The 18399-nt window shown below is 45.9% G+C and overlaps 1 protein-coding gene across 1 annotated transcript; it reads left to right on the top strand.

The window, feature by feature from the left end:
• The first annotated feature begins 230 nt into the window (after positions 1–230).
• Positions 231–1652, top strand: LOC100825807. Its single transcript, XM_003565979.4, has one exon. It carries the CDS (start codon positions 633–635, stop codon positions 1461–1463), a length of 831 nt encoding a protein of 276 aa, XP_003566027.2. The 5' UTR covers positions 231–632; the 3' UTR covers positions 1464–1652.
• The last annotated feature ends 16747 nt before the right edge of the window (positions 1653–18399 follow it).

The raw sequence follows: 18399 nt of genomic DNA, 5'->3' as shown, positions 1-18399 counted from the left end.
ATGGATGTTATGTTAGCTTTAAACACTGATAGTCAAAGTGTCACTCTATGCTATACCACGTCGTCGATATCTAAAACATAAGCAAGCTAAACGTGGGATTTCCAGCCCCCACTCAGAGCGAACGTGGAAACACTTAGTTAGCATACCCGATCGAGCTCACCAAAAAAAGCGGGTTTAAAAGCTACTAATCCGACCTCCGCAGATCGATTAGCCAGATATGCATGGCATGACACGCAAGGGTCGCAGCAGGCCTATAGCCTAGCGCCAGCGAAAACCTCTCGCATGGAAGGAAGGACAAACGCCGGTCGACCACGTCGTACGTGTGCGGAAGCAAAGCGTCTGAGCACAAAAAGAACAATTTGAAGACTATCGTGCCGTCGCACCCCGGCCCAATAATTCTCCTTGCGGCGTTTAATTGTCCAGTGATCTAGCCACAACACACGCCGTACGCTAACGCATGTCCCTTTAAATACCACGGCACATCTGTCCTTAATTTCATATTCCAATCCCGTCATTGACAAAGATTTGCCATTTTCCTGAGATACTCAGAAGCTAGCTACCTCTGGCAGGGCAGAGCCCGGAGGACTTGGAGGATTTTCCAAATCGAGAAAGGAGACAAGGTAGCTAGTTCGATGAATCGGGGATTCGAGATGGGCAGTGACCAGGAGTGGGCGGCCATGGAAGAGCAACACGACGGGGACGGCGATATCGATGTGGGCCGTCGCGAGGACGGCCCAGCGGCGCCGGCGGCGTTATTGAGCGGGAAGAAGCTGTGGCGCATGGCGCGGGCCGTGCACCTGGTCCTTGCCAGGGGCCTGGGGAAGCACCAGCCCAAGCTCGCCGCGCTCGGCGTCCACCTGCACCACCTGCTCTCGCCTATGTCCTCCTCCATGCGCCACTGCAGCTTCGCGGCGCCGGCGCTGTCCTGCCGGTCCGTGGACGCGGTGCACGTGCACCCGTACCCGCGCAGCGGCGGCGGTCGCATCACCGGCGGAGCAGCTTCGTCGCTGTCGTGCCGGTCCATGGACCCCGGCGCCGCGGTGTACAGCAAGTACGAGTACCGGCCCCGCGAGGTGGAGTTCAGCTGCAGCAGCACGCCGCTCCACAGCAGGCGCCGCCGCAGGCGCCGCCGGTCGCGGCGCCGGCTCCTGCAGCAAGACGAGGACCCGGAGCATGGGTCGGCGGCAGCGGTGACGAGGCTGTACGATCTCATGGACGGCGACGAAGAAGAAGAAGGCGATGTTGTTGAGATCAGCGGCGCCGGGGCGCCAAGGCAGGTGCGGATCACGGACTCGCCGTTCCCGGCTGCGCGGGAGGAAGAAGACGATGAGGCGGGTTTGGTAGACCGGCGCGCCGACGAGTTCATCGTGTGGTTCCACGGCCAGCTGCGCATGCAGCAGCAGCAGCAGCAGCCGCAGCGGCCCGCCGCTGCCAGGGAGCTAGCGCGCCACGTACCGGGTTAGGTAGAGCAGAGCAGATCAGGGCCATCCGTGCGTGGACTCGCGCATGCATGGACCGTCGTTGGATACACAGTACACACAATACGTGATCGTTTCACGCAGGAATGTGAAGTTGTTGAGGAGTTTGGACTGTCATTTCGTTTGATTTGATTTTCTCATTTTTGGAACAAACTCTTTCCATGCGTTTTTTTCTTTTTGCTGTTTTCTGGTGTGGTTTCGATCGATGCTGACTGCTGAGGTAACGCTGGTGGAATTTTGGGAGAAAAACTGTGATCGTCACTCAAGTCAATTGCACCCATTAATTTGATGTTAAAGGCTTAGTTACTTTAGTTAAATACAGGCCTCTAGCAGTAACATCAATGGCAAGAGGGGGACGGTGATGCAATGAGGTTGACGTATGGTTCAAGTTTCTGAGATTTATATATGTGGACTGAAACGCATGCCTAAGATGTTAGTACATGCATTAACCGAGTTGTTTTTTGAAACGAAGGCAAAAGATCCGGCTCGATCCATTAATTAAGAGAAACTAAAAGTATAACCGACCAAAAGAAACCTATTCCATCAAAGAACCTGACGAGGGACAGTAGAGAAAACCAAAATAAAATAAGGCTTCTGTGAAACCACAGGTTTCAAGGACCAAAATTATATGGTCTAATCATCTTATTTCACAAAATTAATACAAAATCCTCTATTACAAATTAATAATTCAAAAATTACAAACAAGCCCTTTAGGTTTACATTTCAGCCCTTAAACAGTTTCTTAGCACCTAAGAAACCCCTAGTGGGCCCAGCTGCATGAATGCCATTTGTGTCATGCTGCTCTTCCTTCCAGCAAGCTGAGAAACACGTGTGAGCCATGCAACCAACTTGTCCAACACTTGTCCTCAACTTGCATAGTATTCTACACACTATAAATAGCAACTACTTTTTTTTACTGTTGCATTTTCACCAATGCCTCATCGAGCCACCTCCACTCCACCTGCTGGCAATCCTTCCCGCTGCTTGCTATTGTGTGGTGATCTGTGTGTTGAAAGGGAAAACAAAATGTTATTCTTGATTGCCTCACATGCTCCTGATTGTTTTGCTTGTACGATTATAGTAGAATAAAATCCATGTTTAGTTAGTACTTTAACAAAGCTAATCCAGAACCCATGTATACTGTGAATAGCATTGTCATTTTGCTAATAGGGAGTAGAACACATCTACCTACCAGTAATCACCATCTTCTTTGCTCACCCAAATCAGACATCTATGCATCAGAATCAACACTACAACTTGTTTCCCTAATACACTAAAACTTGCTGTCAATGAGAGAGATATGGACTTAGCTTTTCTTAGGATACTTAGCAGCAGGCCACGCGCCGGACTGCTGGTCCCAACACCGGCAAGCTGGGAAGGAGTAGGCGTGACCCCAGCCTAGCTGTCGTCAGCGACGGCCGCGGCACCTGAGCCGTGCCGAGAAGCCATGGCAGTCCTCGTCGTTGTAGTGGTGCGTGCTGCTAGAGAAATCGTAGGGAGAAGCGTCGTGGTCGTCGAAGACGATGAAGTTGGCTGCACCGGACCCGAGGGAGACGGCCGCGGCCATGGCAGCCCAAAAGCTAGGGTTGCAATCTCGGGATAGGTTGGTGGAGTTTTGTAGAAATGAATTTCGGGATCTAAAATAGGAGGAGTGAGAGAGGAGTCTAGAGCTGGTCTCAGCTTGGCCGGACATGGTCGGAGCAAGGAGATCAAGGCGGCGGCGTGGTGCTGTTCGTGCTTGCTCGGGAGAGAAAGAGAAAAGGAGAGGCCGAGAGGGAGATAAGGGAGAGAGAGAACCGAGAGGGAGGAGGAGTACTAGTACTACTTCGTTGGGCTGGTCTGGAGGCTTAGGCAGGAGATTAGCTTTGCCATTGCTCTTTGCAGCATGCGGGAGCTAGCTAGCAGTAGCTTCGTTAAAAAAAAAGAGAAAGAAAGAGTTAGCAGTAGCACTAGGACACCACACTTGCACCCCTCCGACACACACGCTTGCATCTTTTGTTTCATCTGTACGCTAAAGACCAGGTGAGATTAGCTTAGAAACTTTGTTAGCAATGCATGTTTGTTTTGCTTGCTTTATTTTATTTTATTTTATTTATTACAATCATTTTTAGGAGATTTTTAAGTATGTTTATGAATTAAATATTAGGAGTTGACTCCGGACAAGTAGGACACCCGGACGGTGTTTCCGAGTTGACCGGAGCACTACCAGGCAAGTCGCACCCTTTGAACATGTCTTCGAAAATATTTTTATGAAAATTCGGCGTATTTCAAAACATTTGCCCGTCACTCAAAAATAAGTTTTATAAATATTAAGAATATTTATGTGGATGAGGAAGATCCATTAGTATGGTCAGTACTAGATTTGCCGGTCCCGACTGGGTTACGGCCAGAATATATTCGGCGGGTAGGGAGCTCAGGTAGTAGAGCAACCCGGATAGGGTTGATGGAAAGTCAGGGCTCTCCTACATCGGAATATCATATAAGGACAAACCAATTGGCGCTTACTTCAAAAGCGGCACAGACTGTACTGACCATAGACCTGGAATGGGACAGGCTGAACCAAACCACGCCAAGTAGCTGCCTCTGTCTGGGTGAGAAGGTGACTGTATCCGGGTAGGTGCAGACACCCTAGGGCGGGACCTACCGGTCAGGGGTCTCGACCCGCGGGCCTACGTAAGGCAAGGCGGCAAAGCAGAGGTAGTGTACGGGCTAGTTTTGGTTCTGATTCCTTGGTCTAGTCATGTGCAGATGATTAGTGCACCGACAAGGATTGACCAAGCGATGCTATGGGCAAAGCAGTACACCTCTGATCAGAGTTAAATGTGATATCACTCCTAGCTTCCGGGTTTGGAAGTGCGTTGTGTGGGTTTTCCTCTAACACAGGACGTAAGATCCCATGTCGATCTCCCGCCAGTAGATTTTTCAAATAAAATATGGTTTTCAACGAAATACTATAAGAAATAACTTATTTTCGGAAATAATTATTTTTGGTCCGACGGCTTGATGGTCGTCAAGGTTAATTCATGCATAATGATTTCCAGCGGCTTGCGGAGTACGTATTTTCAGCCTTGCTTCATATGTTGTTTTCAGAACCAATGATCATGGTGAGCCCTGAAGAGGTAGAGTCCGGTACTTATGATGAGTCCGGTCCTTACTATGAATATGCTGAAGTGGAGTATGAGTATGAGGATGCCGCTGGCGAAGATGATGTTGCGTAGACCATCAGGAGGATAGTTCAAGATGGCCTAATAATGTCTAGATTAGAGGCACCTCTTGCCGTAGTGGGACTTGGAGACACTTTGAGTATCCTTGTAATAAGACACCGTCTGAAAACGGTGAAGGTTTCTATTGTACATGTTACTGTTTTCCTCAAGTTGATCTTGGCGCAACTCTGTACGTGACGATTCTTCCGTTACGCTGACTTTGTCAGAGGTAACGGAGCGTCATAGAAAAGTTGATATCCCAGCGCGCTTAAGAAAACATAAATGTAATTAGGCAGAGACTGTCAGAGCCTTAAGGAAGAATAATTTCCCTTCTCATCTAAATAACTAAAGTTTTCTCATCTTCAATTAATTTGTCTATTCTTAAAAAAAAATTGGTACCTATCTCTCTTTCCGACGTCTGTTCTGTAGCAAGGGTATCTACTGACCTGACCAAAGTAATTAGTAAATAAAATAAGGATTATATATTAGTGCTGACCGGAACGTATGGCAAACAAATAAATTGAACAAGCATGCGTGATTGAATAGATTTGTGCTACTTAGAGTATACTGTACTGCATGGTATTGATTGCTTACTACCTAGGTTCAATACTATACGTTTTTGAATCGCTTACTTGCTTGCTTACTGTTTTGGAGTAGACTGACTGAAAATGTATTGAATAATTAATTGAATTTTTATCTAACCAATGTGGATGAAGGATACAGTACCAGGTACGGGTTTTGAGTAGGGGGTTTTGCTCGCTACTTGGTTCAGCTCTTTTACATTTTGTGTATTCGCCTTGCACCGTACTACACCGTGGTTCAGGACTCTTGTGACGCTGGGTACTTAGTCACTCCGCACCTTCCTCCCGAGGAGGGATTGGTAGGTGTCGTTCCGTCGGTCTACCGTGTTGCACATTACGACTTCGTGTCGGCGCTCCAGAGAGCGGCACGAGATGCTGCTTTGCACGTCTTCCATGCGTACCACGCTGCACTAGCTCAGATTGGCATGGGAGAGTGGCCCCACTGCCTGGAGGAGTCAGGGAGTTCGTCTACAGCCCCACCGCCCACCTTCTTACCCCCGCAGCTCGTGTCCATCTCCGTGTTGCCTCCACTTCCACCACTTGTCCCCACGTTCTTACCACCACCACCACCACCTCCGAGTGCTCTTCCTCCTCTGTACCCGACAGTTCCACCCAGTACTTCAGACTTCTCAGCTCCACCCAGGGTACTTAGAGGTTCTTCCTCTCGAGCCGTGTCGCATCCACCTACACCCTACAGACGCCCACCTTCACCTCAGAGTTCAGTGCAGGAGTTGTTGAGCCAGCTTGACACCCTACAGCAGCGTTGCCCCCGCCTTGAGTGGGAGAACCGCGACTTGACTGCAGCGTTGAGGGACTACACCCGCCCAGGTATGGCCCTCAACCCACTTGTGCTTGAGAGCTCTCCTTCTGTCAGTCTAGACCGTGTTGGGTACTCGATTGACCAGCAGTCCCTTGCCACTGACGAGCCGTCCTCACAGGTCGGCGCTACTCTGAGTTCCACCTCAGCTCCACCACTCCTAGACCCCACTCCTCGCACACCACTGGGTTCTCCACCTGTCGTCCTTGCTCCACCGTCTCCCGACTACACCCCTGCTTCCCCCGAGTACACACCCGCTTCTCCCAACTACACACCCGCCTCTCCTGACTACACTCCAGGTCTTGCAGACGCCGTCCTCACTTACTCTGACTTCGCCGAGCTTGACACCAGTCTTGTGTCCTCTCAGTTCACCCCTTCAGACTTCCTTCGTGTCCCTTCCGACGTCACTCCCTCAGAGCACCCCCTTAGCTCTGTCCCCGACTCCACCGTTCACGAGTCCGACGCTGCAGCACCGAGTTCTCCGCTGCCCGCACCGAGTGTGTTCCAGTCTGCACCGACTTCCGGCCTCAACCCCGACTTACTCCTCACTCGTTGTGCGAGTCCCCTTGTTAGGGAGGACTGACTTACTAGCATAGCTAGACGTGTGCATATACCCTCTGGCAAGGTTGTAGCAGCCTATACTAGCTAGACTGTTACACCTCCCAGAGTTGATGTCACTACTTACCAGATACTTACGCAGGCTCGTATAGGCTGTCCTTTTGTTTATGTACCTCTTGAAAGGTCTTGAAGCCGTAGCTACCCTTCCAGAGCTTACACAGCCGTATCTAGATAGGTCAGATCCGACGGACAGATAGGTCGGCAGGTATACTTTTGTGCCGGGTACACGTGTAGATAAACGTGATAACCTGATGATTGTGATATGGAGTTAGGCATGGTGCTGCTACTTTATTTTGTGATGTTTCGGATGGACTCATGGATGATATTATGGATGATGGACTATTATGCTATCATTTCATTACCATCTTGTATGATGTGCTCCTCTGTAATGTTTGCATTTCCTTTATTATGATGCTACTATTTCTGTGTATCACTGACCTGCGTATGTATGAGTTGATGCCACCATGCTACTTCCAGTTCAGAGATTCATATGATGTATATTGCTTGATCTCTTGTAATTTCTACTCTGTTCACATTCATGTCTTGTATGCTCCTGTATCTGTATGTGTGAATGATGGCTTTATGTATGTGTGCACTTCGACAGATGCATGTCAGGCTTTAGTTTGATTTTATTCCTCCCTGTACCGGCTGTTGTTAGTCACCAAAACTTAGTCTCTGAGAATAGATAAAATGGAGAAAGTGCCTTGTCTGTTTGTGCACACACACACCTCAAAACAAAAATGTACGTGTGGATTAAAATTTTCTTTCCGCGTAGCCACATCCTTAACCGGAGCCCTTTTATACCAGATTGGTAGCCATGGATTCCGGTACTGGTCAACGCGAGGGAGTTATAAACCAGACCGGGACAGAGTCCGAGTTGCCAGGAAATGGTGGGGGTATAGGAACTAGTGCGACGTTACCTGCAGCCCCAATATTCCCTCCGCATGTTTCGGGATCAGACCAATGTGCTCAAATGCTTCAATGGATGGAGCAGTCTCGTCGAGACTCTATGGAGCAACAAAACAAGTTCATGGAAAATCTATTTGGTACCATTATAAGTCAGATGACTAGAAATCCAGACCGAGGGATCTCAATTGGAGAATTTCAAAAGACTAGACCACCAACATTTTCAACCACCACAGATCCACTAGAAGAGATGATTGGTTAGTGGATATAGAGCAGAAACTTATGACTGTAGGATGCACAGACCAAGAGAAGGTCCGTTATGCCTCCCATCAGTTATTTGGTCCTGCTGCCACGTGGTGGAGAAATGTGCAAAATATTGTGTCAGCCGACCACGTGATCACCTGGGATGAATTTAAGAGGAGGTTTCGAGAAACTTATATTCCAGAAAGTTTAATGAGCATTAAGAGAAAGGAATTTTTGAACCTTAAGAAAGGACAAAAGACCGTCGCGGATTATTTAAGCCAATTTAACTTCTTATCCCGCTATGCACCAGAGGACACTGATACCGAGACTAAGAAGGTGTATCAGTTCATCGAAGGACTTAACCCATCCGTACAAGTAATTTTAGCCTCCGTGAAGGTGACTGAGTTCCAAGATATAGTTGATCAGGCCCTTCTTATTGAGAGTCGGCAAACAGCCGCAGGAGAAGAAGAGCGGAGAAAGAAAGCTAGGATGGACCCGAGGTTCATTAAAGGAGGCGACAACCGCCCTACAGCCCCGACGCGAAATTCCATAAGGGGACAGAATCAGCCTACCTTCCGCCAACTCCCTAGATTGGTTATTCGAACCCCTAGACCTCCTATAAAATGCAATATTTGCAATGGACCACACATGGCCCGGGACTGTCCAAAAGCCAGCATCATATGTTTTGGATGTGGACAAAAGGGTCACTACAAGAACCCAATCTCAACCTCAACCCCAACCTCAACGTCAAGCTAATGCAACACAAGTTCATGGGACTAGAGCCGCAGCGGGCCGTGGACGTGGTCGTGGTGGACTAGCACGTGGACCAGTTCTTGTGACACACCTTGATGCCGCACAAGTGGAGTCAGCCACCGATGTGATCACGGGTAACCTACTGATCTCTCCTGCTGTAGGCCTAGTACTTTTTGATCCCGGGGCAACACATTCTTTTATCTCACGGAAATTTGTCGAGACACATAATTTGGAACAAACCGCCCTAGCCAGACCAATAGAAGTCAACTCCCCTGGAGGCCTAATAATTGTGGAACGTGTCTGTCACAACCATTCCATACTAATAGAAAAGATAACCTTTAGGGCCAGCCTGTACGGGATTGGTCTAAAAGGATTAGATGTTATACTCGGGATGGACTGATTAGCTAGACATGGGGGCAAAAATGGATTGTGAAGGAAAGTCTATATCCTTGAGGGGCCCAAATAATAAAAGGATGATCTTCAGGAGTAGAAGAAATAGCCCACAATCAGACCAAGGTTTAGTAGCTGCCTTGCACACAAAGGAAGCTAAGGACGTCCCCATAGTTCAAGAATTCACAGATGTGTTTCCAGAAGAGTTGCCTGGGATGCCACCAGACAGGGAAATAGAGTGCACTATTGATCTTGTTCCGGGAACGGCACCCATAGCCAAGCGACCCTATCGTATGTCTGCCGAAGAATTAAAGGAATTAAAGAAACAATTGGATGAACTAGAGGAAAAGGATTTTATCCGACCTTGTGTATCACCATGGGCAGCGCCAGTCCTATTTGTAAAGAAAAAGGATGGAAGTATGAGATTATGTGTGGACTATCGAGGCCTAAACGAGGTGACCATTAAGAATAAGTATCCGTTGCCGCGGATAGATGATCTATTTGACCAATTAAAGGGAGCTTGCGTTTTCTCAAAAATAGATCTCCGATTAGGATACCACCAACTGAAAATAAGTAAATAAGATATACCCAAGACCGCTTTTGTAACTCGGTACGGACACCATGAGTTCACGGTTGTTCTGTTCGGGCTTACAAATGCACCGGCAACATTTATGAACCTAATGAACCTAGTCCTGATGCCCTATCTGGATAAGTATGTGGTCGTATTTATTGATGATATTCTGATATATTCTCGGAGCATCAAGGCACATGCCGAGCACCTCCGAGCAGTGCTACAGACATTGAGAGAAAGGAAACTCTATGGCAAATTCAAAAAGTGTGAATTCTGGCTAGAGGAAGTCTTCTTTTTAGGACACATTATATCGGGAAAAGGAGTAGCCGTAGATCCTGCTAAAGTGGAAGCAGTGTTGGCCTGGAAATCACCAACCAACGTAACGGAAATTTGCAGCTTCCTCGGACTAGCCGGATATTATCAAAGGTTCATAGAAGGGTTTTCCCAGGAAGCAGCCCCTATGACCAAACTGCTAAGAAAAGACACGCCGTTTGTTTGGAATGATGCGTGTGAGCGCAGTTTCCAAGAGTTAAAGAAACGACTCACCACCGCACCCGTCCTAGCTTTACCCGAGCCAAGCAAAGAATTCACGGTATATTGTGATGCCTCTCGAGTTGGTTTGGGATGTGTGCTTATGCAAGAAGGGAGAGTCGTAGCTTATGCCTCTCGACAGCTAAAGCCACATGAGCAGAACTACCCCACACATGACTTGGAATTAGCAGTTGTGGTATTTGCACTAAAGATGTGGCGCCACTACCTTTATGGAAGTCGTTGTTAGTTGTACATGGACCATAAAAGTCTCAAATATATTTTTACTCAGAAGGAGCTTAATTTGAGACAAAGATGGTGGTTAGAACTTATCAAGGACTATGACCTTGGAATTAACTACCACCCTGGGAAGGTTAATGTGGTTGCAGATGCCCTTAGCCGAAAAACCTCATTAGCCACATGAAAATTCCAACCATTGGAAAAACACCTGATCCGTGAGCTAGAAAGTATGGGAATCGAAATCATGCACAAACCAGTGGAACATATGTTGGCCACATTAACATTAAGACCCAATTTATTGGACCAAATAAAGGAAAATCAAGTCAAGGATGAGTTCATCTGTGAGGAGAAACGCGGAATACAAAGTGGTGAGCCATCACAATTCCAGATAGCAGAAGATGGATCTCTTTGGCATGAAACCAGGATATGTGTGCCAGACCTCAAGGATATTAAAATAATAATTATACAGGAGGCACATAATACCCCATACACCCAGGTAGCACAAAAATGTATCGTGATGTGAAGGGTACATTCTGGTGGAGAAATATGAAAAAGGAAATAGCTCAATATGTGGATGAGTGTGACACTTGCAAAAGGGTCAAAGTAGAGCACCAAAAACCACCAGGGTTGTTGCGACATCTTCCAATTCTAGAGTGGAAATGGGAAGAAATACACATGGACTTTATCACCGGGCTACCTAGGACAGCAAAGAAGGAGGAAACAATATGGGTTATAGTGGATCGACTCACAAAATCTGCGCATTTTATTCCTTTAGTCCCAGGATCTTCCAGAGAGAAATTGGCAGAGCTCTACATTCAGAGAATAGTAACTCTGCATGGGACACCGTCTAGAATTGTGACTGACCGTGGGTCTATGTTCACGTCCAAGTTCTGGGAAAAATTGCAAGAAGCATTAGGAACTAAGTTAGACTTTAGCACCGCATACCATCCACAGACTAGCGGTCAGGTTGAGCGAGTAAACCAAATAATAGAAGACATGCTGAGGGCATGTGTGCTAGACTTTGGCGACTCGTGGAGCAAACACCTGCCACTAGCAGAGTTCGCGTACAACAATGGCTACCAAGCTAGTATTGGGATGTCCCCATTTGAGGCCTTATATGGTAGGAGATGTCGTACCCCAATATGTTGGGTAGAAGCCGGAGAGAGAAAGCTCCTAGCACTAGACCTTGTTCGAGAGACGGAGGAAAAGGTTCGCATAATTAGGGAACGACTGAAAGCCGCCTAGAGCAGACAAAAGAGTTATATGGACAAAGGACGCCGAGACCTACACTACCAACCCGGAGGCTATGTGTACCTAAAGGTCTCGCCAATGAGAGGTGTCAAACGCTTTGGGATACAAGGAAAACTAAGTCCAAGATATATTGGGCCATTTCGAGTCCTAAGGAGAAGAGGACCCGTTGCCTACCAATTAGAATTGCCAGCACATTTGCAAGGTATTCACGATGTATTCCATATTTTCAACTCCACAAAAGCATAAAACCACCAAGAGAAAGAGTCCTCGAACAAGGATTGACTCTTCGAAAGGATCTAACCTACGAAGAGCAACCAAGCCAAATCTTGGGAACCGACGAAAAGAAATTGCGAAATAGAACAATTAGATACTGCAAGGTGCAATGGGGAGATCATCCGGAGCGAGAAGCGACTTGGGAAAAAGAGGAAGACCTACGCAAGAAATATCCACACCTTTTTAAGGTTCGACCCTAAATTTAGAGGACGAAATTTCTTTTAAGGAGGAAGGGATGTGAAACCCCAGGTTTCAAGGACCAAAATTATATGGTCTAATCATCTTATTTCACGAAATTAATACAAAGTCCTCTATTACAAATTAATAATTCAAAAATTACAAACAAGCCCTTTTAGTTTTACATTTCAGCCCTTGAACAGTTTCTTAGCACCTAAGAAACCGCTAGGTGGGCCCAGCTGCATGAATGCCATTTGTCTCATGCTGCTTGCCATTTGGCTCCCTTCCAACAAGCTGAGAAACACGTGTGAGCCATGCAACCAACTTGTCCAACACTTGTCCTCAACTTGCACAGTATTCTACACACTATAAATAGCAACTACTGTTTTTTAGTGTTGCCTTTTCACCACTGCCTCATTGAGCCACCTCCACTCCACCTGCTGGCAATCCTTCCTACTGCTTGCTATTGTGTGGTGATCTATGTGTTGAAAGGTAAAACAAAATGTTATTCTTGATTGCCTCGCATGCTCCTGATTGTTTTGCTTGTACGATTATAGTAGAGTAAAATGCATGTTTAGTCAGTACTTCAACAAAGCTAATCCAGAACCCATGTGTATTCTCTGTGAATAGTATTGTCATTTTGCTAATAGGGAGTAGAACACATCTACCTACGAGTAATCACCATCTTCTTTGCTCACCCAAATCAGGCATCTATGCATCAGAATCAACACTACAACTTGTTTCCCTAATACACTAAAACTTGTTGCCAATAAAAGAGAGATGGACTTAGATTTTCTTAGGATACTTAGTAGGAGGCCACGCGCTGGACCGCCGGTCCCAACACCGGCAAGCTGGGAAGGAGTAGGCATGACCCCAGCCTAGCCGTCGTCAGCGACGGCCGCGGCACCTGAGCCGTGCCGAGAAGCCATGGCAGTCCTCGTCGTTGTAGTGGTGCGTGCTGCTAGAGAAATCGTAGGGAGAAGCGTCGTGGTCACCGAAGACGATGAAGTTGGCCGCGCCGGACCCGAGGGAGACGGCCGCGGCCATGGCAGCCCAAAAGCTAGGGTTGCAGTCTCGGGATAGGTTGGTGGAGTTTTGTAGAAATGAATTTCGGGATCTAAAAGAGGAGGAGTGAGAGAGGAGTCTAGGGCTGGTCTTAGCTTGGTCGGACATGGCCGAGCAAGGAGATCAAGGCGGCGGCGTGGTGCTGTTCGTGCTTGCTCTTTGCAGCAAGTGGGAGCTACCTAGCAGTAGCTTCGTTCAAAAAGAAAGAAGGAAAGAAAGAAAGAGTTAGCAGTAGCACTAGTACACCACACTAGCACACCTCCGACACACACGCTTGCATCTTTTCTTTCATCTGTACGCTAGAGACTAGGTGAGATTAGCTTAGAAACTTTGTTAGCAATGCATGTTTGTTTTGCTTGCTTTTTTTATTTTATTTATTACAATCATTTTGGATTAAACTCTTGGCAGTTCCCCACTCCTAGAGCGATATCTAGCGCAGCACGTTGAAGTGGTTCCTTTAACATTTGTGCTGTCTATATTGTAGCAGCAAGGTGGAGTTGTTCCTCCACAACCTTGTGCTGCATCAGGTGGTATCAGAGCCCTGTTGATCCGTTCTAGTTTTTGGTTTCCCCATTGAGAGGAAGCTGCAGCAAGCGATGGAGGAATTGGGAAAAAGAGTGGATGCTGCAGAACAGCAAATCCAAGCGCTACGTGAGGATATTAACCGGAGATTCGATCGGTTGGTTGAGATGATAAGAAGGGGGTGTTCCTCCTGCTACCCATGAAGAAGATACATCTAAGAAGGAAGGAGATGTTCGGGGACGAAGGAAGGAAGCTCATCTTCGAATCCAAGTACCACAACGACATGCACATCAGCATACGTCAAGGAGGCCAACTTATGCTAAAACTTCTGAAGGTGAAGAATCTGATGAGGGCCTTGATGAACCTGACCTCTATGCATATCCGAGAGTAACCAATGCTACAAATGCGAGAGATACATACAGGTGAAAGCTGAAATCTCCACTTTCAATGGAAATGTCGATATTGAAGGGTGCCTTGATTGGTTTTACGAGGTGGAGACTTTCTTTGAGGTCACGAATATTTTAGAAGATTGTAAAGTTTCTTTGGTCGCATACAAGCTAAAAGGAGGAGCTGGTGTATGGTGGCATTGCCTTCAAGAAGACCGCAGACTAAGAGGAGAACCTCGTGTGAGATCTTGGAGACAAATGAAGAATCTCTTGAAAGGGAGATTTTTGCCTACTGATTATGATCAGATCCTATTTATTCAGTTCCAGTTGTGTTCAAGGAAATATGACTTTCTCAGAATACACCGAAGTGTTTCTAAGGCTACAAGTGAGGTGCAACCTTGCTGAAACTGAAGATCAACAAGTTGCAAGATACATTAACGGTCTCAATGACACTATAAAGGATCGTTTGATGATGCAACAGGTTTGGTCCATTGACCAAGCACAAGCTCTAGCCTTAAAGGCCGAGAGGTTGGTGAAGACAAGAAAGTCAAGTAAGGCTCCATATTCCCATACGGAAGGCCCATCTCGAAGTTACTCCCATAGAGGGGAAGAGAAGAACACCCAACCAAAACCAAAGCAACCTGCCCCGAAGCAAGCTGGAGGCAAGAGTAGGGCAAGCATGTGGTAAAATGCTATAAATGTGGGGAAGAGGGACATGTATCTAGCAACTGCCCATTGAGGAAATTCGTCAACACAACAATCCATGATGACGAAGATGACGAGGAATATGAATCTGAAGATGTTGAAGGGCAAGATGTTTGTGAAGAAGAGGGTGAAGAGGTGGCATGCGTGGTTCGGCGTCTCGTGTGCTCAACGCCACAGGCCGACAACACACAACGGAAGAAAATATTTGAGAGCAAATGCACGGTGAATGGCAAGGTATGCAAATTAGTGATTGATAGTTGCAGTTGTGAGAATCTTATCTCACAGAATTTGGTGAACTATTTAAAGCTTGAGACACATGATCACACAAATCCCTACACCATCGGATGGATCAAGAAAGGGATGAATATGAGGGTCACCAAACAATGCAACTTGCCACTCTCTTTGGGAAAATACTACCACTCAAATGTGTTATGTGATGTTGTCGATATGGATGCCAGCCATGTTCTTCTTGGGAGACCTTGGCAGTTTGATATGGATACTACACACAGAGGGAAGGAAAATTCTTACTTTTTCACTTGGAACAAGAGAAAGATCATCATCCTACCAAACCAATCAAATGGTAATACCTCTAAGGAGAAGGGGAAAAATATGTTAACCATTTCCCACACCTCTAATGAGTTTATGGAAGACTTGAAGGAGGCAAATGTGTGTTGCTCTTATTGTTAAAGGTGAAAAGCAACCGGCGGTTGAAATTCCAGCAAAAGTACATGGCCTACTAGCTGAGTTTCAAGGCATACTTGGAGAACCACAAGGCCTACCACCAATGAGAAGAATTCAACATCGAATTGACTTAATTTCAGGAGCAAGTCTTTCTAATCTTCCACACTACCGAATGAGCCCAAAAGAGCATGATATATTAAAGGAAAAGGTGGAGGAATTGCTGCAGAAAGGGCACATTCGAGAGAGTATTAGTCCATGCGCTGTGCCAACTTTGATCATGCCAAAGAAGGATGGATCTTGGCGCATGTGTACGGATAGTAGAGCGATCAACAAAATCACCATACGGTATAGATTTCCTATCCCCCGTTTGGATGATATGTTAGATCAACTTAGTGGTGCAAGAGTGTTCACAAAGCTAGAATTAAAGAGGGGATATCATCAAATTCGCATTAGACCTGGGGATGAATGGAAAACAACTTTCAAGACAAAGGAAGGGTTTTTTGAATGGTTGGTCATGCCATTTGGACTCTCAAATGCACCAAGTACCTTTATGCACTTGATGAACCAGGTACTTCGACCCTTCTTATCCCACTTTGTTGTGGTTTATTTTGATGACATCCTCATATATAGCAAGGATGAAGATGAACACTTGGATCACATTCGTAAGGTGCTATGGGTACTAAAGCAAAACGAACTCTATGTCAACTTGAAGAAGTGTGTTTTCCTTCAAACACGACTTCTTTTCTTGGGGTTTGTCATAACAAGTGAGGGCATTCATGTTGATGACTCCAAAGTCGAAGCAATCAGAGAATGGCCAACTCCAAAGACTATCTCAGAGGTAAGAAGTTTTCATGGTCTTGCAACTTTCTATAGGCGGTTTGTGAAAAATTTCAGTACCATCATGGCACCAATCACTGAATGCCTAAAGAAAGGAAAGTTTCAGTGGAATGAATCTACTGAAGCTAGTTTCAAAGAGATAAAGGCAAAGCTCTCACAAGCTCCTATCTCGGCACTACCTGATTTTACTAAGACTTTTGGGATAGAGTGCGATGCATTGGGGCAGTTCTATCTCAAGAACGAAAACCCATTGTTTTCTTTAGAGAGAAGCTAAGCGAGGCAAGACAAAAGTGGAGTACCTATCAACAAGAATTGTATGCTGTTTTCAGGGCTTTAAAGACTTGGGGAGTCTATTTGTTGCCTAAGGAATTCATTGTTTTCACTGACCATCAATCCTTGAAGAATTTTAGAAATCAAAAGCATGTAGATCGCATGCTAGCAAGATGGGCAGCATACCTGGAAAGGTTTAACTACCTCATTGTGCATAAGTCTGGAACAGCCAACAAAGTAGCCGATGCTTTGAGTCGGCGTGCATGCCTTTTGACTTCCTTTGAGGCTGAACTTCCAGGCATGGATCAAATAAAGGAGCTGTACGAAGAGGACGAAAACTTTGGCTATGTTTGGGTAAAACACATGAGAGGACAACCATTAGGTGATGACATTTGGTACAAGATGGCTATCTCTTCAAGAATAATCGTTTGTGCATCCCAAGAAGTTCTCTACGTGACAAGTTAATTAGAGAACTCCATTCAAGTGATCTCAGTGGTCATGTTGGACGTAACAAAACTATCGCTAACTTGGAGGCTCGATACTTTTGGCCACAACTAAAAAGAGATGCAGGCAAGTTTGTTCAACGGTGCCCCGTATGTCAAACCTTCAAGGGTAAGTCCAGAACACAGGGTTATACATGCCCTTGCCTGTCCCTGATGCCCCGTGGGAGGATATCTCTATGGACTTTGTCTTGGGTTACCAAGAACAAGACACGGGAACGATGCGGTATTTGTGGTTGTGGACAGGTTCTCTAAAATGGCCCATTTCATTCCGTGTCGCAAGACAACAGATGCTCATCATGTGGCAAATCTATTCTTTTGAGAAGTGGTCAGGCTTCATGGAGTTCCAAGGTCCATCGTCTCAGACCGTGATAGCAAGTTTCTTGCTGCCTTTTGGCTAACTTTGTGGAAGCAATTCAACACCGAGCTAAAATTTTCTAGTACAACACATCCACAAACAGATGGTCAGACGGAAGTGGTGAACAAGTTTTTGGGTAATCTGATCCGTTGCATTTGTGGAGATAGGAAGGGACAATGGGATTTGGCTTTATCACTTGCTGAATTCTCATATAACAACTCCAAGCATATATCAACAGGAAGGAGTCCTTTTTCTATTGTCTACACTAAAGTTCCAACACATGTGGTGGATCTGGTGAGGCTACCAACGAAGGGGAACTCAAAATCAGCATTGTCCTTTGCTGATAACTACACTGAATTATTTGAAGAAATTCAAAGTGTCTTAGATGCACAAAATCAGAAGTACAAACAATTGGCTGATTGCAAACGAAGGCTGAAATCATTCCAAGTCGGTGATAAGGTCATGGTATACCTCCGAAAAGAAAGACTGCCTTTAAGCATCAAAGGGAAGCTCAGACAGCGAAAATATGGACATTTCTCTATCCTAAGTACGATAAATGATAATGCCTATGTGATAGATCTTCCGGATGAGATGGAATATCTAACACATTCAATGTGACAGACTTGGCTCTCTATCATCCAGAACAAGCACTCTACGAGGATAACTCGAGGCCGAGTTCCAAACAACCAGGGGAGGATGATGAGGGACAGTAGAGAAAACCAAAATAAAATAAAAGTAGAAGTCAGATCTCTCAAGGCTTCTACAAACTTCTATTATATTCTAAGTAACTTGTCTTTTAGTCATAGGTGTTGTGGTAGTTTCTAGAGTGTTCTACTATAAGTTGTAACTAGGATATTTTCCTAGCTTTGAGTAGTGTTCCCTAAAAGCTTCTAGTTATAAGTAGAGCTAAGTAGTGCAAACTCTTGAGGCCTATAAATAGAGGTCCACAGCTCTATCTTGGGACAGACTCTGTACCACTACCTATCAATAAAGAGCACTTTATGTTGTTTCTCTTAGATCTTGGATTAGATCTTGTGTGTTAAGAG

This window comes from Brachypodium distachyon, chromosome 2 (genome assembly GCF_000005505.3).
Source record: "Brachypodium distachyon strain Bd21 chromosome 2, Brachypodium_distachyon_v3.0, whole genome shotgun sequence".
Lineage (NCBI taxonomy): Eukaryota > Viridiplantae > Streptophyta > Magnoliopsida > Poales > Poaceae > Brachypodium > Brachypodium distachyon.
The sequence above is the reverse complement of the archived record's forward strand: the minus strand, read 5'-3'. Positions and strand labels throughout refer to the sequence as shown.

What these genes read in the sequence shown, in the direction of transcription:
- LOC100825807 (XM_003565979.4), top strand. Translation starts at nt 633, where the DNA reads ATGAATCGGGGATTCGAGATGGGCAGTGACCAGGAGTGGGCGGCCATG.